This window comes from Oncorhynchus keta, chromosome 2 (assembly GCF_023373465.1).
Source record: "Oncorhynchus keta strain PuntledgeMale-10-30-2019 chromosome 2, Oket_V2, whole genome shotgun sequence".
Lineage (NCBI taxonomy): Eukaryota > Metazoa > Chordata > Actinopteri > Salmoniformes > Salmonidae > Oncorhynchus > Oncorhynchus keta.
In genome coordinates, this window is record NC_068422.1 from 20,070,941 (window position 1) to 20,098,164 (window position 27,224).

Genomic DNA, 27,224 nt, shown 5'->3' on the forward strand with positions numbered 1-27,224 from the left:
TCCTGGTTCGAGCCCAGGTAGGAGCGAGGAGAGGGACAGAAGCTATACTGTTACACTGGCAATACTGAAGTGCCTATAAGAACATCCAACAGTCAAAGGTTAATGAAATACAAATGGTATAGAGAGAAATAGTCCTTTTATTCCTATAATAACTACAACCTAAAACTTCTTACCTGGGAATATTGAAGACTCATGTTAAAAGGAACCACCAGCTTTCATATGTTCTCATGTTCTGAGCAAGGAACTTAAACGTTAGCTTTCATACATGGCACATATTGCACTTTTACGTTCTTCTCCAACACTTTGTTTTTGCATTATGTCAACCAATTTGAACAATGTTTCATTATTTATTTGAGGCTAAATTGATTTTATTGATGTATTATATTAAGTTAAAATAAGTGTTCATTCAGTATTGTTGTAAATGTCTTTATTACAAATAAATGTTTTAAAAAATTGGCTGATTAATCGGTATCGGCGTTGAAAAATCATAATCTGTCGACCTCGACTCCAGACATAACATTTGGCATTCAGGCCAAAGAGTTCAATCTTAGTTTCATCAGACCAGAGAATCTTGTTTATCATTTTCTGAGAGTCCTTTGTCATTAGGCAAACTCCAAGCGGGCTGTCATGTACCTTTTACTGAGGAGTGGCTTCCGTCTGGCCACTCTACCATAAAGGCTTGATTGGTAGAGTGCGCAGAGATGGTTGTCCTTCTGGAAGGTTCTCCCATCTCCACAGAGCAACTCTTGTGCTCTGTCAGAGTGACCATCGGGTTCTTGGTCACCTCCCTGACCAAGGCCCCTCTCCCCCATTCCTCAGTTTGACTGGGTGGCCAGCTCTTTGAAGAGTCTTGGTGGTTCCAAACTTCTTCCAATTAAGAATGATGAAGGATACTGTGTTCTTGGGGACCTTCAATGCTGTAGACATTTTTTGGTACCCTTCCCCAGATCTGTGCCTCGACACAATCCTGTCTCGGAGTTCTACGGACAATTCCTTAGACCTCATGGTTTGGTTTTAGCTCTGACATGCCCTGTCAACTGTGGGACATTATGTCGACAGGTGTGTGCCTTTCCAAATCATGTCCAATCAATTGAATTTAACACAGGGGGACTCCAATCCAGTTGTCGAAACATCTCAAGGATGATCAATGGAAACAACTCAATTTCGAGTCACATAGCAAAGGTATTTCTGTTTTTTATTTTTAATAAATTTGCAACATTTCTGAACACTTGTTTTCACTTTGTTATTATGGGGTATTGTGTGTAGATTGATGAGGGGAAATTTGAATTGAATTCAATCCATTTTAGAATAAGGCTGTAGCGTAACAAAATGTGGAAAAAGGGAAGGGGGTCTGAATACTTTCCAAATGCACTTTATTTGAAGTAATCTCTGTGAGGGGGATGTTGCATAAGCACAGGGAATGACAGTCAGAGAGAACAATATCAAATGCAGACAGTCACTAACTTTCACAGCTTTTCTCAAAGGGAATAAAATATAAACGGTAGAGGAAAAGGTCAGATGAAGTTGAGAGGATATAGAGAAAAGGTACAAATACAGCTTTTATTTTGTGCCTTAATTCTCTTCTTCAAAAAATGATTCATACTTGGCAGTAGATTAGAGACAAAGCTTAGTGTTTTCAGTGAGGAGTTTTTAAGAATATCAGGGTGCACTGTACTATATATTCTGGTTCTGGTGTTAACCCAAAAAGTCTTCCCAAAGTTAGTCACCAACGCCCTAACACTGGACCACTGCAGGGCTTCCACCTATCCCACCGTCCCCTCTGCCCTGGTTTAGAGCCCTAACACTGGACCACTGCAGAGCTTCCACCTATCCCACCGTCCCCTCTGCCCTGGTTTAGAGCCCTAACACTGGACCACTGCAGGGCTTGGCTTCCACCTATCCCACCGTCCCCTCTGCCCTGGTTTAGAGCCCTAACACTGGACCACTGCAGAGCTTCCACCTATCCCACCGTCCCCTCTGCCCTGGTTTAGAGCCCTAACACTGGACCACTGCAGGGCTTGGCTTCCACCTATCCCACCGTCCCCTCTGCCCTGGTTTAGAGCCCTAACACTGGACCACTGCAGAGCTTCCACCTATCCCACCGTCCCCTCTGCCCTGGTTTAGAGCCCTAACACTGGACCACTGCAGGGCTTGGCTTCCACCTATCCCACCGTCCCCTCTGCCCTGGTTTAGAGTTCTAACACTGGACCACTGCAGGGCTTGGCTTCCACCTATCCCACCGTCCCCTCTGCCCTGGTTTAGAGCCCTAACACTGGACCACTGCAGGGCTTCCACCTATCCCACCGTCCCCTCTGCCCTGGTTTAGAGCCCTAACACTGGACCACTGCAGGGCTTCCACCTATCCCACCGTCCCCTCTGCCCTGGTTTCAGAGTTCTAACACTGGACCACTGCAGGGCTTGGCTTCCACCTATCCCACCGTCCCCTCTGCCCTGGTTTAGAGTTCTAACACTGGACCACTGCAGGGCTTCCACCTATCCCACCGTCCCCTCTGCCCTGGTTTAGAGTTCTAACACTGGACCACTGCAGGGCTTCCACCTATCCCACCGTCCCCTCTGCCCTGGTTTAGAGCTCTAGGTCCCTGTAGAATTAACTTTGTGGTCCATGAATGAGCTCTCTCTCTCTTTTCCTCTTTCCCTGTTACCTCCCCCCTCTATCTCTCTCTCTCACCTCACTCTCCAACAAACATCTGCCTGTTGTGTAATTTCCCTGGTCCAGCCAGCCTACACAATTGCTCCTTGGTATGTGAGGCATGCGAGAGAGATAGACCCTCATTCTCTATCCCTCTTTCTCTCCCTGTCTTTCTGTCTATCCGTGACAATGGCCCTGGTTGTGTGTTGATGTGTAGGCTATGGGGCTGATGCATGCCGATCTGGATTGATACACCCATGACATCAGAAGGCGGGTTGAATTAATGATTTGTACTAGACAGTTTGCTGTGGGTCAGTTCGTAGGTCAGTCTGCTGCTTGACTAGCAATTCCAATATACTGTTCATCAAAGCCATGGCCCATATTCATAAAGAGTCTCTGAGTAGAAGTGCTGATCTAGGATCAGTTTTGTCTTTGAGATCACAATGCATATTATATGGCCAGGGAGGACTTGATCCTAGATCAGCACTCCTAATCTGAGAGGTTTTGTGAGTATGGGCCCAGCACTTTAGTGGACATGAGAGTAATCTTGTCCCAAAGGAGATTAACATTGTTGTATTGGGACTAAAAGTCCTAATACGACATATCACTTTAAATTTTTATTTTAGGAGAAATGTATATTTTATCTGAATTTGACCGAAGTCTTGTCGATAAAAGTGAGGTCAAGAGAAGATCACAAGAGTGAATACACAGCAGGATCGAAGCCACTGTCCACATAAGACAGTAATGACCCACATCATACAGAGTCCTTATTGTTTTTGAATAAGTATTTTGGCACTCTGAATATAGCCAATTTATCATCTGACCATATCCTGTGATTTATTTATTCTGTATGTTTTATCACTCACAGTGCTCAGGCCTTGAGCCTATTTTACACACCTGCTGCCTAACCCTTACTAGCCAACCACTAGTGGCCTTGAAACACATCGCTTATTAGCAGTTCAGCACATTAGCATTTCTCGTACTTTTACACAAAATCAAGATGAACCTTTACCATCCTAATAGACATTGAACATCTATAACCAAACTGGCTACACTCTGTTGTTGGCCGATGGTAGCTATAGCTAGCCACATGCTAACCTTAGTGCTAACGTTGCTAACGTTACTACAGTAGCAGCAGTAACAGTAAATCCAGGTATAATGTCTAACATAAATATTGGCTACCATGATATCCTGCAAGTTATATAAAACCAATAAAGATCAAGTAGTTCAGCAAAAATAAAGACATACCTTGAAATAAACAGTGACATTACTATTTGACCATTAATTTCTGCAAAATGTGCTGTGTTTATTGAGTTCTTGTAGCTTGCTTGCTAGCTTATTCAACCCTCAAACACCTTGCTAAATCTGAGTGGGCCAGTTCGTTTTGCTATTGTTGGTGTAGAATTTTTGATGAATGTAATTCAAATTGCGAAAATAGTGTATAATTAGTATGTGTTTTTTAAACTGTCAATCAATCTACATTGTTAGATTTGTGGAATATATATTGTGCAAACTTTCTTTTAACTCAGTATGTTGAAATAAGATAATGGACTATCACAAATGGAGTAACTTGCGATACATGCTGTAGGCCTATGCTGAAAAAAACAGCTGTTCTATCAGGACATGAACTCAGCACAAAAATAAACGTCCTCTCACTGTGAACTGTATTTATTTTCAGCAAAATTAACATGTGTAAATATTTGTATGAACATAAGATTCAACAACTGAGACATAAACTGAACAAGTTCCACAGACATGTGACTAACAAAAACATGACTCGTCAGTGAAGAGCACTTCTTGCCAGTCCTGTCTGGGCCAGCGATGGTGGGTTTGTGCCTATAGGCGACGTTGTTGCCGGGAATGTCTGGTGAGGACCTGCCTTACAACAGGCCTACAAGCCCTCAGTCCAGCCTCTCTCAGCCTATTGCGGACAGTCTGAGCACTGATGGAGGGATTGTGCGTTCCTGGTGTAACTCGGGCAGTTGTTGTTTCCATCCTGTACCTGTCCTGCAGGTGTGATGTTTGGATGTACCGATCCTGTGCAGGTGTTGTTACACGTGGTCAGCCACTGCGAGGATGATCAGCTGTCCGTCCTGTCTGCCTGTATCTCTGTCAAAGGCATCTCACAGTACGGACATGGCAATTGATTGCCCTGTTCCTCATGTGTTTTCCATTTGGCCACTGTGGTATGTATGGCTGTATATAGCTGTATGAGGTTTTTGGAGTAAGTAGGAGGCCTATAGTGACACACAGGGTTGATTAAGGGAGGGAGCTTGGGTAGTTAGGGGGCTGAGGTCAGACATTCAATCTTTTCAGACCACTCCCCATGAGTTCCTTATGAGCTGGCCACAGGACCTTGTGCCTGCTGCCGACATCACAGGATGAAAGACAGGTATACTCTCTCTCTCTCTCTCTCTCTCTCTCTCTCTCTCTCTCTCTCTCTCTCTCTCTCTCTCTCTCTCTCTCTCTCTCTCTCTCTCTCTCTCTCTCTCTCTCTCTCTCTCTCTCCTCGCTCGCTCGCTCTCTCTCTCTCTCTCTCTCTCTCTATATATATATATATATATATATATATATATATATATATATATATATCTCTCTATATATATACCTATCTCTCTATATATATACCTATCTCTCTCTCTCTTTCACTCTCTCTATACCTATCTATCTCTCTATTCATACCTATCTCTCTCTCTGTCACTGTCTCTCTCTCTATATATACCTATTTATCTCTATATATATATACACCTTTCTCTCTCTTTCACCATCTCTTTCTCTCTTTCTCACTCTCTCTCTTAAAGGATCATTTAGGTTTCAAGGCTCTCTCATTTCCAACAGTTCAACAGTTCAACAGTTCCCCTGTTGTATATGCTGTGTTGCTAGGAGGCAGAGGTTCGAGGTAGAGGGGGAGAGGTGGGAGGAACATGGGGGAGAGGTGGGGCTCCCATACTGTCAGACCTTGGCTAGGTCCAGAGCCAGAACTGGTCCCCAAGACGAAGACCCACCCTGATACAGCTGTGCTGTTATACAGTCACACTTACACCCGCACAGGTCACAGGGTGCACTGGTGTGAACACACACACACACACACACACACACACACACACACACACACACACACACACACACACACACACACACACACACACACACACACACACACACACACACACACACACACACACATATATATATATGAACCCCCTCGCCCCATGTGCTTCTGCGATGTTGATGATGATGATAATGGGAATTCCATTTGGCCCGAGTGATCCTCATCTTTCAAAAGGACTTCCCATCAGAAATGAATTGGCTTACTGTTGACAGGAAAGATGGAAGACTCTGAATGTATGGTAGTAGGCTGATAGTCATGGCTGTTACTATGGGCATCTCCTTGGACTATCTGTGGCCCTCAGCAAGCGTCTTTATCCTGGTCCTGGAGACCCACTGGGTGTGCAGGCTTTTTTCCCACCCAACAGTAAGGCACCTGATTCCACTCATCAAAGGCTTAATGAGGAGTTGATGAGTTGAATCAGGTGTGAGAGAATGGGCACACCCAGAGTTGAAGACGTTCTGAGACGAGTTCTAAGAAGTTGGAGTTCCAAGCCATTCTAGAAGTAAGAGGGAAAGATGGAGGAAACAAAATGGTGTAACCTCTTTTCTAAGTTGTCAGTTAATACTAGAGGGTCAGTTCACAACTGTGTCACTGAGCTTCGAGGCCCAGTGTCTGTGTGGTTGGTCCTTTCTGGTACCATACAGTCCCAGTGGTAGTACACAGACAATGGCTGTGATTCTCTGTAGGCCAGAGTCTGCAGTAGCGAGCGAGCGTACCCACTCCCCACGGAATGACTAGCCTCTGGAACATTATAGGGCAGAGGCGTCAGATATGGCCCTCACACAGGGAGGGGTCTGTGTAGGCCGGTCTGAGGGGGGTTCACTGCCACAAAGATCTGTCTGTCCTCCTCTGGAGCAGAGAATGTGAGTGTCATCGGTCATTGTTGGAGGAGAGAGGGATGGAGGGAATGAGAGAGGGGGAAGGACAGAGGAGTAATGTTGCTGTCACTCCTGTCTCGTTTGGATGAGTTTGGGCTGAGAGTGAGCGTGAGAGCAGGCTGGTGTTTGCAGGGGAAAGGATAGACGCGGGACACAGGACATCACCGTGCTACTGACAGATAGGATACAGCAATGGGAGAGAAGGACTGAGGCTGATGCTATGATGCCAGGGCCTGCCTCTGACTGACCTTAGAGGAACTTTCCTTTTGGACCATGGCTTTTGCTGTCATTTTTGTCTCAAATCAAAACAAATCAACATGGCGAGTTTTGGGACTTAGAGGATGCTTGACCCATTGCAAGATGGATGGCTTATATCGCTTTCATTGTACATGACGGAGATGTGTATATGGCCAGATTACATTTCGTTCTTAAGCCTGAGGCTTAATGGAGAGTTATTGTCTGAAATAAACCAATGCTGAGGTGGGTCTCGGCAGGTGTGATGTTGTTGGTGTTTATCTGTATGTTGTATTTTGTATGTGGATGTTTGTATTGTTTGAAACTGAATAATAGTTGTGTTGTAAAACGTGCAAGGTCATTCTCTAACATCTCTCTTTTTATTCTGTCTCCCAAGTCCAACTCCTGAAGTCCACAGAACTCGGTCGCCACAGTCTTCTCTACTTGAAGGAGATCGGCGATGGCTGGTTCGGAAAGGTAAAACCACTCTCTCCCTCCTCACGTTTACTTGTGAATTCTTTTGGTTATATTTTGTTGGTTATTTTCGCTCTGCTGGAGGCTACTGTACAGGATTATGAGAGGTAGCTAGATGAAATGTTCTGTCACGTTCACGGTTGTTGTGCCCTGAGCTGTGATCCCAGTCGTGGTAAGGAGCGAGCCTGTTCAAATGGCTGACGGTGCATTACCTGTAATATGTGTCTATAACGGTAATCCTGGGCTGATCCCCGTGATGTCTCCCTGACTGACTGACACGGCCGGGTACAGAGAGGTAGAACGCCACACAAAGGACTTGTGGTCCTCTGTAGCTCTGTTGCTAGAGCATGGCGCTTGCAACACCAGGATAACTTGATTCCCGGGACCACACATACATGAAAAATGTGTTTTGGATAAAAGCGTCTGCTGAATGGCATATATTACTCAGGGAGAACCATATAGCCTGCCCTAGCAATGCAGGAGTTTTACTTTACATTTCACTCATTTCACTGTTCCTATTACTGTGTAATTATGATTTTAAAGACTGTAACAAGTATTGCAGTTACTCATTGGGTTCATGGTTATGAATATAGTGTGAAAATGAGTAGTTACAAGACATTTTACATTGTGCAGGTTCCTGTATGGCTCAGTTGGTAGGGCACGATGCTTGCAATACCTGATTGTCTGTTGGATTCCTGGGGCCACTGATACGTAAAGTCACTGCAAGTCACTATGGCTAGAAGTGTCTGTTAAATGGCATATTAATATTTGAAGTGGTAGTAGAAGGTTTACCCAGGCTTTCATGCGATCAGCTTACTCTGAGCTACTCTGACATGAAGATAACTGATTGTCGTCATTCTCTCGTTCCCTCCCTTTTGTCTGTTCTCTCTCACACTCATACACTCGTGCACACACCCTTTCCCCACACTTGTGTATCTTGACTGGGTATGTCCATTCTTGTGTGTCTGTCTCTGTGACCGCATGCACACCACTGTCACGTGTGGTTCTGTATTTCTTGTTGGTCTCTATATTAATCTGCATGTCCTGTGTATGCCTCTCTGTCTCTGTGTATGCCTCTCTGTGTATGCCTCTCTGTCTCTATGTATCTCTCTGTTTACTTGCATTTGTGTGACTGTCCCATCCGCCTTTCGCCTGAACGTGTGTGTATCCTCCTCAATCATGTTTGTCCTCCACAATAACCACTTCCGTGTGTGTACTGTTTGGAAATTCTTTTTTTGTGTGCCTTTCCTCTGTCTTTGTCTCTGACTGTCTCGCTGCGTGTCTCTCTGTTTGACTTTGTGTTTATGTCTTCCATTCCTCCCCATCTGTCTCTGTGTTTCTGTGTGTGTGTGTGTATGTGTGTGTTGTGCGTACCCTCTCGGTGTGTCTCTGTGGCTCTATTACCAGGTTCTCCTGGGGGAGGTGAATGCGGGTCTCAGCACCACCCAGGTGGTGGTTAAGGAGCTGAAGGCCAGTGCCAGTGTTCAGGACCAGATGCACTTCCTGGAAGAGGCCCAGCCATACCGGTGAACAGACTTAATCTTTCTCTCTCTATCTTTCCCACTTTTTCTGGAATTGACCTTGAGTTGATTGAAGACCAAGTCCTGTTTCTTTATTTGTCATGACAGTGCTTTGTGTCGACACTAACTCTGTGACATTGCACCCGTCCGTCTCCAGTGCCCTCCAGCACCCAGCCCTCCTGCAGTGCCTGGCGCAGTGCACTGAGGTCACCCCTTACCTGCTGGTCATGGAGTTCTGCCCTTTGGTGAGTACTAAACTGGACTGTGACTGTCACTGCACCACTTCATATAGGCCTGCCTATCTGTCTAAGGCCATTGTAGTCAGTAGCCTGCTGGACTAGCTAGAGTCATGGTCCAGTGTCTATTGCGATCTCTTTACTGCAGGCAGTCTATGACCCTCATCATCTATTGGACTGATTGGACTACTGGACCACTGTATATCTGGCTACTATAATCACGCCTATGATACTCATCTTTGTACTGAAGTGATTGTGCCAATATATTATATTAGTTTGCATTTGTCTGCCCTCCAGTGACCAGATATTGTAATACTGGCTGAGTGAGCAATTAACTGATTGTGACGTATCCTACACTCATTGACAGGACGTTTCACTTCCAAAAAGTCCGTCAGCCAGTGTGCAGTGACGTAGCTGTACTGTAATTAGCAGCATCCTTTACTGTCTAAGCAGCATCCTTTATTGTGTCAATATCTAAATATCTCTAATATCTCCACTAGGGTTCCATTTAAATTCCAGTCAATTCAGGAAGTCCAAATTCCAATTCCAGTTCTCCTCAATGCTTTTTAATGATGGACATTTTGAATTGAGTGGAATTGAAATTGGAATTTCCTCATACTCGGATCTTCACTATATCTAGGTAGGCCGTCATTGTAAATAAGAATGTGTTCTTAACTGACTTGCCTAGTTAAATAACGGTAAAAAAATCCAACATCTCTATATATCTCCTCCATGTCACCAGGGTGATGTGAAAGGGTACATGCGGAGCTGTCGGACTGCAGACACAATGACCCCTGAACCCCTGATACTGCAGAGGATGGCCTGTGAGATTGCCTCAGGACTCCTGCACCTACACAAACACAACTTCGTACACAGGTGGGTGTCACTTCCTCTATCTATATATAATTACCATTATGTTATAGTCTTTATACTACAACCCTCTCATTGGAATTATACTGTTATTACCCTGTAGACTGGTGGTACCCGGTAGTCACGTGCTGCCAGACGTCACATCATATTCTTGTTCTGTAGAAACCTATGACAAACTAGGTTCCCAGAATCCCGTAGCTGTGAGTTGTTGGATTTCTTCTTGTTTCCTATTGGTTCCTTCCTGTAACAATATCCTGGTGCTGCCTGAGTGCCTCTTCATAGACTCCAGCATCAGTGATTTTGTTGCAGGGGGAGACCTCTTCTCTCCAAAGTGACCCCTTCTCTTCACTGTCTACACAGCATCCACTTATAAGGAATGGTTCAAATTGATGAGTAAAACTGTATTGATTGACTGCATGAAGTTCTGTAAGGCTTTTAGTGCAGTATTGAAAATGTCAGACTGTCCATTGACTCACCATGATAACTTGCCCGTTATGCATATACATCATCAATCAATTATCATCTCATGTACAATTGTGTTCTCTGTCTTCCCTGCAGTGACTTGGCCCTGAGAAACTGCCTTTTGACCGCTGACGTCACAGTAAAGATTGGAGACTACGGCCTGTCACACAATAAGTACAAAGATGACTACTTTGTGACGTCAGACCAGATGTACGTGCCACTGCGTTGGATCGCTCCAGAACTCATAGATGAAGTCCATGGCAACCTACTGGTAGTAGGCCAGAGCAAACAGAGCAACGTCTGGTAAGAACATCAATCGACTGATAGATAAATAGATTGATTCAGCCAAATTCTGGATGAAGACCAATCTCAATGGAGCATGCTTTTTAGTCGAGGAATCTGTGTCCAGGAAACCGACCCTATCTGGATTTTGGTCTCAGTGATCGTAATTGCCCAATGTTTTCCCCAATAAATATGGATTGTTATGCTTTACATGTAAGTAAACATTTCACTGTTAGTCCACACCTTTTGTTTACGAAGTATGTGTAATTTGATTTGTTGCTCTTCCCCGTGATTCTATAGTCTGATGTTGAGTGATTTTTCAGGTCTCTGGGCGTGACTATCTGGGAGTTGTTTGAGTTGGGCAACCAGCCGTACAGACACTATTCTGACAGACAGGTCCTGACGTACGCCGTGAGGGAACAGCAGCTCCGACTGCCCAAGCCCCTGCTCAATATACCCCTGGCAGAGCGCTGGTGAGTGTCTCACACACACACACACACACGTTCCCCAATGTATGTGTTGTAGTTTGTGTATTTGCATGTGTTTATTTCAGGAAATGGCTTCCTGAAATCCCTCAAGCAGCTGATTGGTCGACTCCATGGCTAAGTGGAGAGCTGACCCCGCCCCCTCGTCAAGACACAGCTGTCTCCAATTACCCATTCCTTCTGAAGCTATATAAAAGCCAGTGTTCTGTTCAGGAGGGAGGTTCATTGCAGAGAGATTGAATGTGATAGAGGGACTTTGCTGAGAGAGGAGGCTGATGGCTGTGGATAATTTACTATGTTAGTTGTTGGTAGCAGTTGGTATGTTCTGTGAGTTTGTTGCTCAGATAGAGCTTATTTGATGTCCTTTGTTTCTTAGTTTGTTTGAGAAATTATTTGTTCTCCTGTTTCATTTGTTCCCAGGGGGGAAGGCACCTAGGGAGTGCTTAGGCAAGAGGCCCGTGGGCATACATGTACCCGTAGTATATTCATTGTCTAGGCACAATAGGTAAGACCTGGGCGGACCACCCCCTGTATTTTGGTTAGGGCACCAGGTGGTGCTAAAGTAGGTAAGTAGTGGGTAGGCACGTAAAATAGGAAAGGGGGGGTCTTTCTTTGCTTTGGTTCTGTCCAGCCCCTTTTCCCCATATTACCGTGTAAAGGAATAAAGTCCTTGTAAACGGTACCACATTACATTTTTTTTTTTTTTTTTACATTTAAGTCATTTAGCAGACGCTCTTATCCAGAGCGACTTACAAATTGGTGCATTCACCTTATGACATCCAGTAGAACAGTCACTTTACAATAGTGCATCTAAATCTTAAAGGGGGGTGAGAAGGATTACTTATCCTATCCTAGGTATTCCTTAAAGAGATGGGGTTTCAGGTGTCTCCGGAAGGTGGTGATTGACTCCGCTGTCCTGGCGTCGTGAGGGAGTTTGTTCCACCATTGGGGGGCCAGAGCAGCGAACAGTTTTGACTGGGCTGAGCGGGAACTGTACTTCCTCAGTGGTAGGGAGGCGAGCAGGCCAGAGGTGGATGAACGCAGTGCCCTTGTTTGGGTGTAGGGCCTGATCAGAGCCTGGAGGTACTGAGGTGCCGTTCCCCTCACAGCTCCGTAGGCAAGCACCATGGTCTTGTAGCGGACGCGAGCTTCAACTGGAAGCCAGTGGAGAGAGCGGAGGAGCGGGGTGACGTGAGAGAACTTGGGAAGGTTGAACACCAGACGGGCTGCGGCGTTCTGGATGAGTTGTAGGGGTTTAATGGCACAGGCAGGGAGCCCAGCCAACAGCGAGTTGCAGTAATCCAGACGGGAGATGACAAGTGCCTGGATTAGGACCTGCGCCGCTTCCTGTGTGAGGCAGGGTCGTACTCTGCGGATGTTGTAGAGCATGAACCTACAGGAACGGGCCACCGCCTTGATGTTAGTTGAGAACGACAGGTTGTTGTCCAGGATCACGCCAAGGTTCTTAGCGCTCTGGGAGGAGGACACAATAGAGTTGTCAACCGTGATGGCGAGATCATGGAACGGGCAGTCCTTCACCGGGAGGAAGAGCAGCTCCGTCTTGCCGAGGTTCAGCTTGTGGTGGTGATCCGTCATCCACACTGATATGTCTGCCAGACATGCAGAGATGCGATTCGCCACCTGGTCATCAGAAGGGGGAAAGGAGAAGATTAATTGTGTGTCGTCTGCATAGCAATGATAGGAGAGACCATGTGAGGTTATGACAGAGCCAAGTGACTTGGTGTATAGCGAGAATAGGAGAGGGCCTAGAACAGAGCCCTGGGGGACACCAGTGGTGAGAGCGCGTGGTGAGGAGACAGATTCTCGCCACGCCACCTGGTAGGAGCGACCTGTCAGGTAGGACGCAATCCAAGCATGGGCCGCGCCGGAGATGCCCAACTCGGAGAGGGTGGAGAGGAGGATCTGATGGTTCACAGTATCGAAGGCAGCCGATAGGTCTAGGAGGATGAGAGCAGAGGAGAGAGAGTTAGCTTTAGCGGTGCGGAGCGCCTCCGTGATACAGAGAAGAGCAGTCTCAGTTGAATGACTAGTCTTGAAACCTGACTGATTAGGATCAAGAAGGTCATTCAGAGAGAGATAGCGGGAGAGCTGGCCAAGGACGGCACGTTCATCCTTACTCACGCCTACAGTCCATACCTCTTTCACTTCACGGAGAGTTTAGTTGTAGCAGGGTGTTGCGTTCCCTCTTCATAGAGGCGTGCGTAACATAATGGGGGCTCATCCGGGATCCATTATGTTACGCAAGCCTCTATGAAGAGGGAACGCAACACCCTGCTACAACTAAACTCTCCGTGAACATACCAACTGCTACCAACAACTAACACAGTAAATTATCCACTGCCTCCTCTCTCAGCAATGACACTCTATCACATTCAATCGCTCTGCAATGACCTCCCAGCAATGAACCTCCCTCCTGAACAGAACACTGGCTTTTATATAGCTTCAGAAGGAATGGGTAATTGGAGACAGCTGTGTCTTGACGAGGGGGCGGGGTCAGCTCTCCACTTAGCCATGGAGTCGACCAATCCACTGCTTGAGGGATTTCAGGAAGCCATTTCCTGAAATAAACACATGCAAATACACAAACTACAACACATAAACTGGGGAACGTAACACACACACACACACACACACACACACACACACACACACACACACACACACACACACACACACACACACACACACACACACGGACTGACAGACACACACAGACAAACGTCATCCCACACATATTCTGCATCCCAAATGGCACCCTATTTAGTGCCTAGGGCTCTGGTCAAACATTGTGCACTAAATAGAGAATAGTGTGGCATTTTGGACACAGGCATAAAATGACTGATGTGTCATGTACTACTTTTGACTACAGCCGATAGATTCATTTGTGGTTCATTATATCTTCCTGTGTCCCGTGGTTGTTGTAATGGTTGTCGTGGTGTGTGTATGTGCGTGTGTTCTTGTGTCACCAGGTATGAGGTGATGCAGTTCTGCTGGCTCCAACCAGACCAGAGGCCCAATGCAGAGGAGGTCCACCTGTTACTCAGCTACCTGTGTGCCAAGGGGGCCAACGAGGCCGAGGAGGACTTTGAGAGGCGCTGGAACTCCCTGCGTCCCAACCCCAACGCTGGTCCCAACAACAGCCTCCACCATGGGGCAGGAGCCCTGGCCATTGGTACGTTTACGACACTTTTTATTGCTCCTGTCTACTTTGCATTATGTTTTATTGTCTGCTTCTGTTTTAAAATAAAATACAAATCTGCACATTGCTCTTTTCAGGAACACTTTAGTTCAGAGAAATATACTGTCCTCAAATGACCCAAATTAAGAAGAAATAGTGTGTGATTATAAATGTTTACTCATTACTCGGGGCGGCAGTAGCCTGGTGGTTAGAGCATTGGGCCAGTAACCGAAAAGTCGGTAGATCGACTCCCCGAGCTGACAAGGTAAAAATCTGTCGTTCTGCCCCTGAACAAGGCAGTTAACCTACGCTTCCCCAGTAGGCTGTCATTGTAAATAAGAATTTGTTCTTAACTGACTTGCCTAGTTAAATAAAGGTAAAAGAATACTCACATAACTCAGGGCCCACCAACCCTGCTTTAGTTGATTACAGTCTGCTGCTGTTTGACATGAAATTTTCCCTTAAGGGATTACCAAAGCACTTATCTGTCTACAGACCTTCCCTCCTCCTCCTTCCCCCTGCTGGAGCAGTTCTCTGGATGCGACGGCTACCACAGTGAGTCAGGAGATGATATACTGACCGTGACCGAGACCAGCCACGGCCTGAACTTCGAGTACAAGTGGGAGAAGGCTCGGGCGGGGGCGGAGCAGCCTTACCACCGTGCTGCCTTGTCCTCCAGCGGTACCCTGGGGGCCGTCAACTACCACCGCCAGGACCTGTACTACCCCCCTGGGCCAGGGGGCATGGTGGGGGGCTGTGGTGGGGTGGCCTACTACGAGCCCAAGATGCTGCATGGTTCTGGGGTCGGGGTGGTGCCGGTGCTTAGCGCCTGTAGTCCTTCAGTGAGCGCTGAGTACTACGTCCGCATGGATGAGCCTGGTGTGGACTGTCACATCAACATGGACCTGGACTACACCATGTGCTCCTACAGCCCAGACTACCAGGGCAGCAACGGGAGCTTCCTGACAGGCAGTGGCAGTGCAGACTCAGGGGAGTGTATTATGGGGATGGGTGCATGTCCCTCCCAGACCCACTCCAAGCCTGTGGAGTCGTACTGGTCGGCAGACATTCGTAAAGCTGGGGGTGGTGGAGCGTATGACTCGGACCCAGATGGAAGCCCGGCCATCTCCCTGACCATGGAACCCCTGCTGGGGCAAGTCTCTGACTCCAGCCCCCTGAGACCCTGGGAGGCTGGTCATTACGTCTCCTACAAGGACCGGGATGGGGGGTTCTACTACGAACACTCACCCCCTATGGGCATAGGCCACCACATGGGTCTGGGTCTGGACCATCACCAGCACTACCTGATGGGGCGGGAACACTCTCCCCCTGAGCCCCACCAGGAGAGCTGGGGGTCCCGGAGCCTGCGTCAGGCCCTGGGGGAACTGGAAAACCCTCTGGGGATATCTCCCTCCATCAGTACCCCTCCCCAGGGTGGTGGTCCTCCTTTTGGAGTAGGGGACCCCTACCTGGAGACGACCGAGGGACCAGGCTCCATCATTGGGGGGAGTAGCGTCACTGGGGGTTACTATGACATGATGGGTTCTCTGAGGAAAACCATGCCGACCATGCCAGGCCACACCCACTCAGTCAGCATCACCATGGCGTCGGAAGACTCGGACGAGGAAGAGGATATATTCTCAGAGAGACAGAGAATCAATAGTAGTAACACCTGGCCCTCTAATCTCTCTAACCATTGCACTAACAACAACAGTCTAGGACTGGGCCGTAGTAGACAGGCTGGCTGGAGGCAACAACAGGATGCCTATGTAGACTTCCTCTACACTATGCCCACTACCGACATAGAGGACTCGTGGCCTGAGGAGCACAACCTGACCTTCCGCTCCTCTGTCTCTGCTGCAGTTAAACCCATAGACTGCCTGGAGGCTACAGCGGCTTCGGCTAAAGACAGCAGCTGTCTATCCCTGGGGAAGCATCATACCCTGATACCCTCCGACGACACCTACAACACCTACATCTATCTGTGCCATGAGAAGGAGGGGGAGAGGGAGGTGAAGCCACCACCAATCGAGTGCTGCCACTCTCATTTCGTCGACCCCCTTACAGGCCTAGTGGTGCGAAACTACACCTGTGATGGCTACAGAGATCAGATTGTAGAGATGCTCAACAACGAGGAAGAGAGTGTGAATCTGTCTCCAGCACCGGGAGGGCCTAGTGTGTCTAAATCAACCCTGACACACAACACTAACACAACCACAACCGTAACCAACCTTGACCACCCTGAGCAGTATGTTGACATCACTATGGACGATACCCTTTCCATAGACCACAAGCAAGAGGTTGTCACAGAAGACAAAGGGGTTCTCACTGATCCTAAACCAGAGGACATGACTATGGCTATGACTGCCCCACTTCCCGCAGTGAATATGCCTGGCCTAGTCTGCTTGGTTGAGCCAGAGTCAGAGCTGAGCCATACGTTAGACAGCGGCCTGGACAGAGACCACTGCTCCAGCATCAGTCTAGTGGACATCTCCGACTGCTATACCGACGACGATGATGAAGATGATGACATTACTGACGTGACCTCAGGGATCTTTGCTGACGAGGCGTCGGCCGGGGACCTTAACGCCTCCCCCTCCTTGGCCCGTCCCCTCAAGTCCCTGCAGAAGCAGGTGGGAACACCCGATTCCATGGATTCCATAGACCTGATGCCTTTAGCGGCCAGCTCCACCACAGAGCCATTCAGCCCTGCCTCCAGCTCCTCCCACCCATCTAGTTCCTCCCCCAAGGCAATGGATAGCGGGTACGACACAGAAAATAACGAGAGCCCAGAGTTCGTCCCCAAGGAGCCCCACATTGAGCCACGGGACCCAAAGACATTCACCCAGCCACTTGGGGAGTCTGTCCTGGACACCAGCCTGGATGAAGAGGGGGAGGAGGGGGGAAAGGAGGCTGAGGTGGCCCCACTGGAGGATGAGGATGAACCTACCCTGGATGAAGATGTGACTCTAGCAGCCTCACAGACCACAGACGAAGAGAAGGAGCTGGCCCCCCTCAGTGAGAAGAACCCTTACAGGGACTCTGCCTACTTCTCTGACTATGAGAATGAGCGCCTTTCTAGGGATGATGAGGATGAGAAAGTGGGGGGTGATGAAAATGTAGGAGTGGAGGAGGGAGAAAAGGAGGAGAGCCTGACAAGGAAGAGGGAACTCAGCCCTCTTCATATAGAGGAAGAGGAGGAGGGGGAGGTGAGCCTGACAGAGAAGAGTAAACTCAGCCCTCTTCATATAGAGGAGGAGAGTCTGACAGAGAGGGAGCTCAGCCCTCTTCATATAGAGGAAGAGGAGGAGGGAGAGGGGGAGATGAGCCTCACAGAGAAGAGGGAACTCAGCCCTCTTCATATAGAGGAAGAGGAGGAGGGAGAGGGGGAGGTGAGCCTGACAGAGAAGAGGGAACTCAGCCCTCTTCATATAGAGGAAGAGGAGGAGGGGGAGGTGAGCCTGACAGAGAAGAGTGAACTCAGCCCTCTTCATATAGAGGAGGAGAGTCTGACAGAGAGGGAGCTCAGCCCTCTTCATATAGAGGAAGAGGAGGAGGGAGATGAGACCTCAGCTCTTCTGGAGGAGAGTGAAGACCCAGAGATGGAGGGTTGCCTGGCAGAAGAGTGCCACCGTGCTGAAGGGCTGGAGCTGGGGCTAGAATTGGCCTCCAATATCTCTGGAGAAGTAGAGGAAGGGTCAGAGGGATGGCCTGCCCAGGAGGAGCCCTCTTCACTGGGAGACTGGGCAGCAGAGGTGGTGGGGGCTATGGAAGAAGCCCTGGGGGAACTCCAGAGGAGCAGCAGTACTGAAACCAACTCTGGTACCAAGGAGGAGGAGGAAGAGGAAGGAGAGCGAAGAGACATGGAGGACTCATCTGAAGCCTTAGAATTAGCAGATGTCCTAGAAGAAGCATCTTCCGAAAGGTCAGAGAGCATTGACAAGGACGATGATGATGAAGAGAACGGACCTCCCGCACGACGTCAACGCTTCTCCTCCTCCTCCCCTCCCTCCATTCCTCCTCCTCCTCTCCCCCCGATGACTCCCCCTCCGGTCCGGGTGTCGCTCACAGACGGGGGGGAGGCGGATGAGGAGGACGGAGATGGTGACTCGGATGACAGTGAGTCAGATGAGGAGCTGAGGTGTTACAGTGTTCAAGAGGAGCAGAGTGGAGGGGAGGAGAGCGAGGAGGAGAACCATGTGGTACCCATCGTGGTCAGCGACTGTAGCGATGCTCATAACCTACGTAGTCTACTGAAGGTGCCTACGACCTCAGAGTCGCTCGCTGATGACCTGCTGGGACGAAAGAAGAAGGTGGTGTCCTTCTTTGATGATGTCACTGTTTACTTGTTTGACCAGGTGAGTGTTCAATCACAGATGAAGGAAAACAAGATAACGGAAAGGGTAGTTTCTGCATCATGCTAGTTCACAAGTTCATGGTCATTTTCTGCTTTTTTCATTCTATCTAAGTCACATGGTATAAGACAAATAAGATATTTTTTTGTGCCTTGAATTAAACTAGACATACTACTATAGACACTGAACAAAAATATAAACGCAACATGTAAAGTGCTGGTCCCATGTTTTAATGAGCTGAAAGTAAAATAATCCCATAAAGTTTCCATACGTACAAAATTTTTATTTCTCTCAAATTTTGTGAACAAATTTGTTTACATCCCTGTTAGGCAGCATTTCTCCTTTGCCAAGATACTCCATCCACCTGACAGATGTATCATATTAAGAAGCTGATTAAACAGCATGATTATTACACAGGTGCACCTTGTGCTGGGGACAATGAAAGGCCACTTTAAAATGTGCAGTTTTGTCGTGTGGGAAAAATCATTCTGATTGGCTCGGCATGGCTCCCTGCTGGGTGGGGCTGGGTGCCTAGTGGGGGTGCCTATGCCCTCCATGGTCCACCCATGGCTGCACCCCTGCCCAGTCATGTGAAATCCATAGATTAGAGCCTAATGCATTTATTTAAATTGACTTATTTCCTTATATGAACTGTAACTCGGTAAAATCTTAGACATTTTTGCATGTTGTGTTTTATATATTTGTTCAGTATATTTTTGTTTAAAATGCACACTAACCATAGTTCTAACCTTTTGACTACTGTCCATTTCCAGCAGAGCCCAACTAAAGAGCTGGCTGAGCATGGTTTCCCTCCAGAAGCTGAGACCAGCAGACAGGGTTCAGAGAGCAAACAACCAACCTCTGATGACTCCTCAGACGGAAACATCTCAGAAGAGAGTAAGTTCACTAGTCCAGAGTCCACTACTTACATTGAAACATTGAATGAAGTCAATCAGCATTTCATTTCATAATCAATCTCAAATCTATGATGTTTCCGGATGTTTCCAAACTGCTCCCTTTCTCTTCCTCTCTCCATACCTACTTTCCTCCCTCCCTCTCTCTCTCTTCCTTTCTCTCTACCTTCCTCCCTCTTTCACTTCAGGTGCAGGGTATGAGTGGGAGGATGACTTCCCCTTGTTGCCCCTCCTGACTTCCTCATCCAAGATGGCTGCCTCCTCCTCAGCCTCAACCCCCTCCACACCCAGCCTGCCCGCCACCTCCAAGGCCCCGGAGCCCAAACCAGCGGTGCAGTACTCCCGCTTCACCGTTTCCCCTAGCCATGTGTCTCGCTTCTCCATCACACACGTCTCCGACTCCGACATAGACTCTGGTCCAGGTGAGTGATGTTTCAATGGAAACATGTCTGAGGAGAACTTATTGTATGGATTTTACAAAGTGAATAATGAAACATAATGAATAAGTTGTTACTATCCACCTCTCTCTCTCTCGCACTTTCTGTCACCCTCTCCCTCTGTCACTCTCCCTCTCTCTCGCTCTCTCTCTCCATCTCTTCAGGGAGCAGTGAGGATGGGGACAGAGAGTAGACAGCCACCCAGGAGCTGCACCACATAAACTTATCGTGACTTTTATGTAGAGCTTTTTGGACATCAGGTTTCTGAAAAGACAGTGCCTCTTATTGTTTATGGTGTGGAAGAAGAGGGGAAAAGAGAATCAACTCTTATGAGAATATATAAAATAATATATGATAATACAGTTGAAATTTGAAGTTTTCATACACCTCAGCCAAATACAGCTTTTCACAATTCCTTACATTTAATCCTAGTAAAAATTCCCTGTCTTAGGTCAGTTAGGATCACCACTTTATTTTAAGAATGTCAAATGTCAGATTAATACTAGAGGGAATGATTTATTTCAGCTTTTATTTCTTCCATCACATTCCCAGTGGGTCAGAAGTTTACATACACTCAATTAGTATTTGGTAGCATTGCTGTTAAATTGTTTCACTTGGGTCAAACGTTTTGGGTAGCCTTCCACAAGCTTCCCACAATGTTGGGTGGATTTTGGCCCATTCCTCCTGACAGGGCTGGTGTAACTGTATCAGGTTTGTAGGCCTCCTTGCTCACACATGCTTTTTCAGTTCTGCCCACAAATTTTCTATAGGATTGAGGTCAGGGCTTTGTGATAACCACTCCAATACCTTGACTTTGTTGTCCTTAAGCCATTTTGCCATTACTTTGGAAGTATGCTTGGGGTCATTGTCCATTTGGAAGACCCATTTGCGACCAAGCTTTAATTTCCTGACTGGTGTCTTGAGATGTTGCTTCAATATATCCACATAAGTTTCCTCCCTGATGATGTCATCTATTTTGTGAAGTGCACCAGTCCCTCCTGCAGCAAAGTACCCCCTGAACATGATGCTGCCACCCCCGTGCTTCACAGTTGGGATGGTGTTCTTCGGCTTGCAAGGAAGTGGTTCCGTTCATCACAAAGCCCTGACCTCAATCCTATAGAAAATTTGTGGGCAGAACTGGAAAAGCATGTGATCAAGGAGGCCTACAAACCTGACTCTGTTACACCAGCTCTATCAGGAGGAATGAGGCAATATTCACCCAACTTATTGTGGGAAGCTTGTGAAAGGCTACCTGAAACGTTTGACCCAGGTTAAACTATTTAAAGGCAATGCTACCAAATACTAATTGAGTGTATGTAAACTACTGACACACTGGGAATGTGATGAAAGAAATAAAAGCTGAAATAAATAATTCTCTCTACATTTTTTCAGATTTATTCACATTCTTAAAATAAAGTGGTGATCCTAACTAACCTAAGCTAGGAATTGTGACAAAAACTTAGTTTAAATGTATTTGGCTAAGGTGTATGTAAACTTCCTACTTCAATTGTAAATACACAGAGTAATATACATTACAAAGAACTTATATGCAGGTAAAATACTTTTATGTTGCGTTCAACATGTTTTTTGAGCGACAACACAAATCTATGGACGAGCTTTGGAACGTTGTTTGCCACCATAGTCATCATTCATTTACAGTATGTTATGGAGAGCAAAAAACATGGGTATCTAAACAGAACACACCGTGTACCCCACTCAGAGGAGGAGGGAGTGAAAAAAATGGAGGAAAGGACAGAATCCAGGCTTTTCACTGAAGGACCGGTGTTGGAAAGTGACCAACAACATATCTTTGAGACATTGCTTCACCTGTCCTCTTCAAATATAAATGAAATGGCACATGTAATATAATAACGTTACATGTTTCCAAACACTTTTACATCCATTGAAGAGAATAATGGGACACCTAAGTGTATGTGAAGGAATGGAGCTATTGAACAAGGCAGAAAGTTGTTGCCTTGAAATGACTATTAGCAGAGATGATCAATGCTGCATTTATTGACTCCAGAGTTTCCTATAATGAGTAGGACCACCACTGTATTGTACTGTATGTATCGCCCTTATGATTCCCACCAATCGGAATTCCAGAGTCACTATTCTTCTCCCTCTGTCTGTGTGGGTCACTATTCCCCTCCCTCTGAATGCCTGGGGTGTAATCATTAGTGCACACCGTAGCAAACAGTTGCAAAATGTTTTGCGCCGGAAAACAAATTCAGGTATGTCCTTCCCCTGTTGGTTCCGTTTGCTTCCGTTTTGGTTCGAGTGAATTCACCTCTGCTTTTACATACATCCCTGGACCTATTGTGAGAATCCATCAAGTCAGTTTTGAGGCAATATCATTCAGATGACTTTTAATAAATGCTGTACTTCTTTTTTTAGGATTTTGGATCCACGTGCTTTGCAGCAGATAGTGTGGGTAAATCACAGCATATGTTGGCTTATGTGTTGAGCTGCACGTCATCACATGCTGTGTAATAGCTCTCCTTGTCTTGAGGTGAAGATTCTTTGTTAAATTATCAAAGAACTTGTACATTTCCGATTCTGAAAATCGTACTGCAGTATAAGAACAGCAAGCTTAGAAATACACAGATAAACTTACAGATACAGTAGCATATCATTTTTATAGAACACCTTTGATGAAATTATCACTTTTAAGAAATAGGAAACCTAAAAATGAAACTTAAAGAATGGAAGAACAAACAAATTATTTTCAAGTGGCTCAAGTGGCTTCGGTAACATGTTGAAGATGAAATAATCCGATTACTATTGGAAGACCACAGAACTGAGTACTTGTTCAGTGTTAACATATTGTTTATGTTCAGCTGTGTGGTGGTCAAGGGTTTGGTGATGCTACATGGGTTTGTCATTGTGTAATGTTTCACGGTTGTGTTCATAATTTTAACAATGGAAGGTGCATTTGGAATTTATGGACCTTACATTGCTATGTACAGTATGTGAAAATGTATGTGCTATAGAAAGGAAGACAGGTGGTTGTGGGTGTAACATAGAAAGCATTCCGTACAGTCAGGCTGGTAAGATAATGCAGTATTACATCAGTATCACTGCAGCATGGTCGCAGGTATGTTTGTGCAGTCTTGCCTACCTCAATCACCATAGGTTGGCAAGACGGTACAAACAGATCTGGGACCAGGCTAATATCACTGTAGGCTTTAGCTTCAAAGAACCTGGGTGCCAATTTATTTCAACACCTAGATATAGAATTACATACAGTAGGTTCTATTTCTATGGTTCTCAGATCCACTCTAGTCTCCATGCAGTCAGTGTGTTTTGTTCTGTTTGTTTGCCTTTCTAGAGCTTTAATATTGTTCACTAGTATAGTGTCTATAGATCTATCTAGACCGCCATCTGTGTATGTACTATTTTTATATCTCAAAAAAAGAAAGAACATATCAAGAAATGACCTGGAAGTGGGAGATAAAAGGAGATGTCTTTGTTTTATTGTTGCCAAAGAGATATATTTAATGAAGTCATGAGGCAAACAGGAACAGGAATATATATTTGATCTATAATGTTTTAACCCTACAGATGTAGGATCTTAATTTGAGACAATTTGCTACAGCAGGAAAATAATCCTGCAGCAACAGGAAATGTGAATTTTGTGGCTTATAATTCATTAACATTTTTGTAGGGCTTGATACAATTTTCAAAGAGGAAATTACAAACTTCCAAAGGCTTTTTAAACATCAAATACTCTACAATTTTGAAACGCCCTGCATTGTAGGAAAGTTCTCCTGCAACAGGGTGATCATATTAAGATCCTACATCTGTATAGCGAGACGATAGCCTGGGTACCAGTCTGTTTGTGTCATCATGCCACTGTAATGATGACACAAACAGACTGGTACCCAGGCTAGTGAGACAAGGGGGGTATTGTGATAAGGAGCAACATTTGGTAATGCGCTGGTTGTGATTTAAACGAGCAGGACTAGTTTAGGCATGCTGTCAGTAAATGTGCCCCACCCACACTCACTGATCACATGGTTACTTTCTGTACCTTATTATGAAATATAAATAAAGTCTGTTTTACACAAGGATGTGGGTCTCATGTATTACATAGCCTGGTCCCAAATCTGTTTGTGCTCTCTAGCCAACTCATAATGCTCACTTTTTAAAAAGAGTATAAAAGGAGACGTGCTTTTCAAGAGTTTCTTATAAACACAGTACAAACGCACAGGTAATATCTGGAATATACTCTGCAATATCACTTTATTTTCTCTAGTAAATTCAGTGTTTTTTCTATAAATGTACAGACAAATGAAACGGGATGAGAAGCAAATACATTTATAAAATAGTACGAAATACAACAACTCCCTTGTATTGTTATGTATTAATGTCATACTATACAGTTGATATATGCATGAATGCTTAATATTATTGTTTTTCTGTCATTTAAAATTTGAGAATAACAGTGAAAAGCATTTGAATGCTATAACTTACAATATTGTGTATAACATTGACCTTTTCTTTCTCCATCTCTCCTAATCTAGTGTGCGGCTCAGACTCATGTAGAAACGTGTTTCTACAAGCCGCCATGCCCTGTGCTCTTTATATTCTCCCTGATACAGGCCCTTTAACATATACTGTATAACATAGTTTACTTTGTGACAAATGTATTGCTCACACAAACAAATTCAAAGAAATTCCTCCAAATCTTACAAATCGCTAATAGCAAGAAGTAACATACGACTAGATCATAGAACTAGACACCCACAATAAGATAGATCAAACAATTACCTTTTCTTAAGCATATGCATACATTATTATCAAGTAACAGATTCAGTTATAATTTACTGCATACAGTTTATTACTGTTTTCAAATGCTTTAATTGTATTGAAGAGGCAGTCCAAGGCTAGGTGTGCTTGAATGCTATGGATAGTTCAGTCTGCTAAAACTTGTGCAGCACATGGTCTACACTACTTGTGAAAGATTAGTCCTGTGTGTGCTTGGATTTGTCAAACAAAATCAGGGTTCTTCTTCCAATTGGCTGGCTAAATGTATCTGTGCTTCACAGCAACCAATCAGAGGCAAGGATAATAGGAAGTAGAGCATGGAGCTAATAGAGGATTGGAGGAGGAGACTGGTCATCGACAGAGATGAGAGGCCTGGGTTGGTCCTCAGTGGCCTGGGCTGGTTCCTCCTGAGGCAGAGGGACACTGTACGGACAAGAAGGAGGGAAGACGGATAGGTGGAAGGAAGGGATAGGGACAGAATGGATGAAGAACGGGAGGAGAGGTGGAGGGAACCAAATGATCCATTAGTTATTAAGACTAAACATTACAGAGTTCAGAGTAGAGAAGTTTGGCGAGTGAGTTTGGAGCTGCCTCTGAATGCAGATGGAGTAAGGGTGAAATAAGGCTTTGATGTGTGCAAGGCAAGTGTCATGCAACAAAACCATCAACAGAGAATTAAGATTCTGTTAAGGCTCTAGTCAGTCTGTATCACTGAAGCTTTAGAAATGCGCGATAGAAATGTAAAGGTCATTTCTGATTGAGCCGACATAAGGTTTACTGTGAATGCAGTCTCCGCTAACGTAGGAACATTGCTTTGAAATGTAAATATGCTGTAATGCTGAACTTGCGCGATACATATTGAATAGAGCCCTAAATTAATATTTTCAGAATGTATATTATTATCTGGGTGGAATGCACAACCAATGCCCATCCCTGATTGGTTGGCGAGACACCGAATGAAAGCACTTCAATGATGACAAATATCCACTCTTTTCCTGCCAAGTGACATCACTCCTATGTGAGACAATCTGACGTAAGACAATAAAATAATGTCAACTGTTCAAGAGATAGTGGGGACTTCCAAAAGGACACCCCATTCCCTAAATAGTGTGCTGGCTCTGCAAAATAATTATACACTATATAGGGAATAGGGTGCAATTTCAGACAAAGCCATAGAATGGGGGAATAGGCTAGGACCCTCCTCATGAAACCAGATGATGACAGGGAGGTGCACTAAGATAGCGGGAGGGAAAGATAGCAAGGCACATAGAAGGGAGAAGAAGCTGGTGAATGGCTGATATTTGGGCTGAATGGTGACATGGGAATCATCTTGTCACTTACGAGGGGTCCGTTTGACTCAAAAGCGGGCAAACTGTTCACTCAAAAGTCCCAAACTGAAAAGGTAAACAGTCCTATGGTGTGAACATTCATGTTCATTTAAATCATTGGGTAAATCATTTAGCTTACTTTTCAATACACTATCTAACTCCTTAGTAAACTAACCATAGCCACAGTGTTCAAATAATAATGACATATTTATAACATATTTACATTTGTTTGAACTTATAATTTACATAAACAATTAATCATTTAAAGACAGCAAAACATATTCAAAACACATAAGTCACATAAGTCTACTGTAAGTTACTGTAAGAAAAGCTACAGAATGTTATTGTAAATTCCAAATAAACTGGTTTAACAGTACATTCCTGTAAAGAGATGCAGTTAAAAACTGTTAAACCAAAGTTTCTTTGGAATTTACGGTAACATACTGTACTTTTTTATACAGTAACTTACAGGTAACTTGCTGCCAGTAAGTTACTGTAAAAACAACAGGACTTTTTTTTACTGTGTATGTTTAGTTTGACATATTTTGACAAAACCGCAACTGATGTTAATAACACTAAAGTTAATAATCTTAGGCTATTATACCATTCACCAAAGCGTGTTACTCCCCAAAATGCAATTTGTTCAGTACAACAAAACAAAAGAACCAACATAAAAAGTTACAAGCAAATAGAGAGGAGCGAGGCAGGCAAGCAAGCAGGCACACACAAATAAACAGGCATATGACACGTACACAAACATTCCACCAATCAAATGTCCGCAGAGTACTGTAAATACAGAAAACAGTTAAATGGCACGATACCCAGAGCAGGTTAGGAGGACTCACAGGTAAAGTTAATCTACAGTAAGGAAAAATACCTCTTTGGGAGCAGCAGGAGGAGCTGGCCGGCTAGGGTATAGCGGTGGATCGGGGGTTGTTTGGATAGTTCCGCTAACACTTTGTTTGGATAGTCTCCATACAGATGTTCAGTAAATATTCAAACTGTTTAACAAAATATC

General features: G+C 45.4%; 2 protein-coding genes across 10 annotated transcripts in view; one reads left to right on the forward strand and one right to left on the reverse strand.

Moving 5' to 3' along the window:
- Window positions 1–24,181, forward strand: part of LOC118397563 (serine/threonine-protein kinase LMTK1-like) — a 90,461-nt gene extending 66,280 nt beyond the window's left edge. For 4 of the 7 annotated variants that reach the window (XM_035792465.2, XM_052473409.1, XM_035792483.2 and 1 more), the window contains 11 exons: window positions 7,272–7,351; window positions 8,756–8,874; window positions 9,026–9,113; window positions 9,847–9,980; window positions 10,533–10,739; window positions 11,042–11,191; window positions 14,194–14,396; window positions 14,898–18,760; window positions 19,531–19,654; window positions 19,860–20,093; window positions 20,273–24,181. In XM_035792465.2, coding sequence (XP_035648358.1) covers window positions 7,272–7,351; window positions 8,756–8,874; window positions 9,026–9,113; window positions 9,847–9,980; window positions 10,533–10,739; window positions 11,042–11,191; window positions 14,194–14,396; window positions 14,898–18,760; window positions 19,531–19,654; window positions 19,860–20,093; window positions 20,273–20,301 — 5,231 coding nt within the window. In that variant the 3' untranslated portion in view covers window positions 20,302–24,181. Of the gene's footprint in view, window positions 1–6,664; window positions 7,121–7,271; window positions 7,352–8,755; window positions 8,875–9,025; window positions 9,114–9,846; window positions 9,981–10,532; window positions 10,740–11,041; window positions 11,192–14,193; window positions 14,397–14,897; window positions 18,761–19,530; window positions 19,655–19,859; window positions 20,094–20,272 lie in introns of those variants that run through there. The other 3 variants (XM_052473405.1, XM_035792501.2, XM_035792474.2) reach the window with 3 other exon arrangements.
- A 148-nt stretch (window positions 24,182–24,329) lies between these two features.
- The window catches only part of LOC118397586 (brain-specific angiogenesis inhibitor 1-associated protein 2-like), a 185,008-nt gene continuing 182,113 nt past the window's right edge, over window positions 24,330–27,224 (reverse strand). For 2 of the 3 annotated variants that reach the window (XM_035792544.2, XM_035792523.2), the window contains one exon: window positions 24,330–25,301. In XM_035792544.2, the coding sequence (XP_035648437.1) occupies window positions 25,202–25,301 (100 nt within the window). In that variant the 3' untranslated portion in view covers window positions 24,330–25,201. Of the gene's footprint in view, window positions 25,302–26,219; window positions 26,273–27,224 lie in introns of all 3 variants that reach the window. The other variant, XM_052473438.1, reaches the window with a different exon arrangement.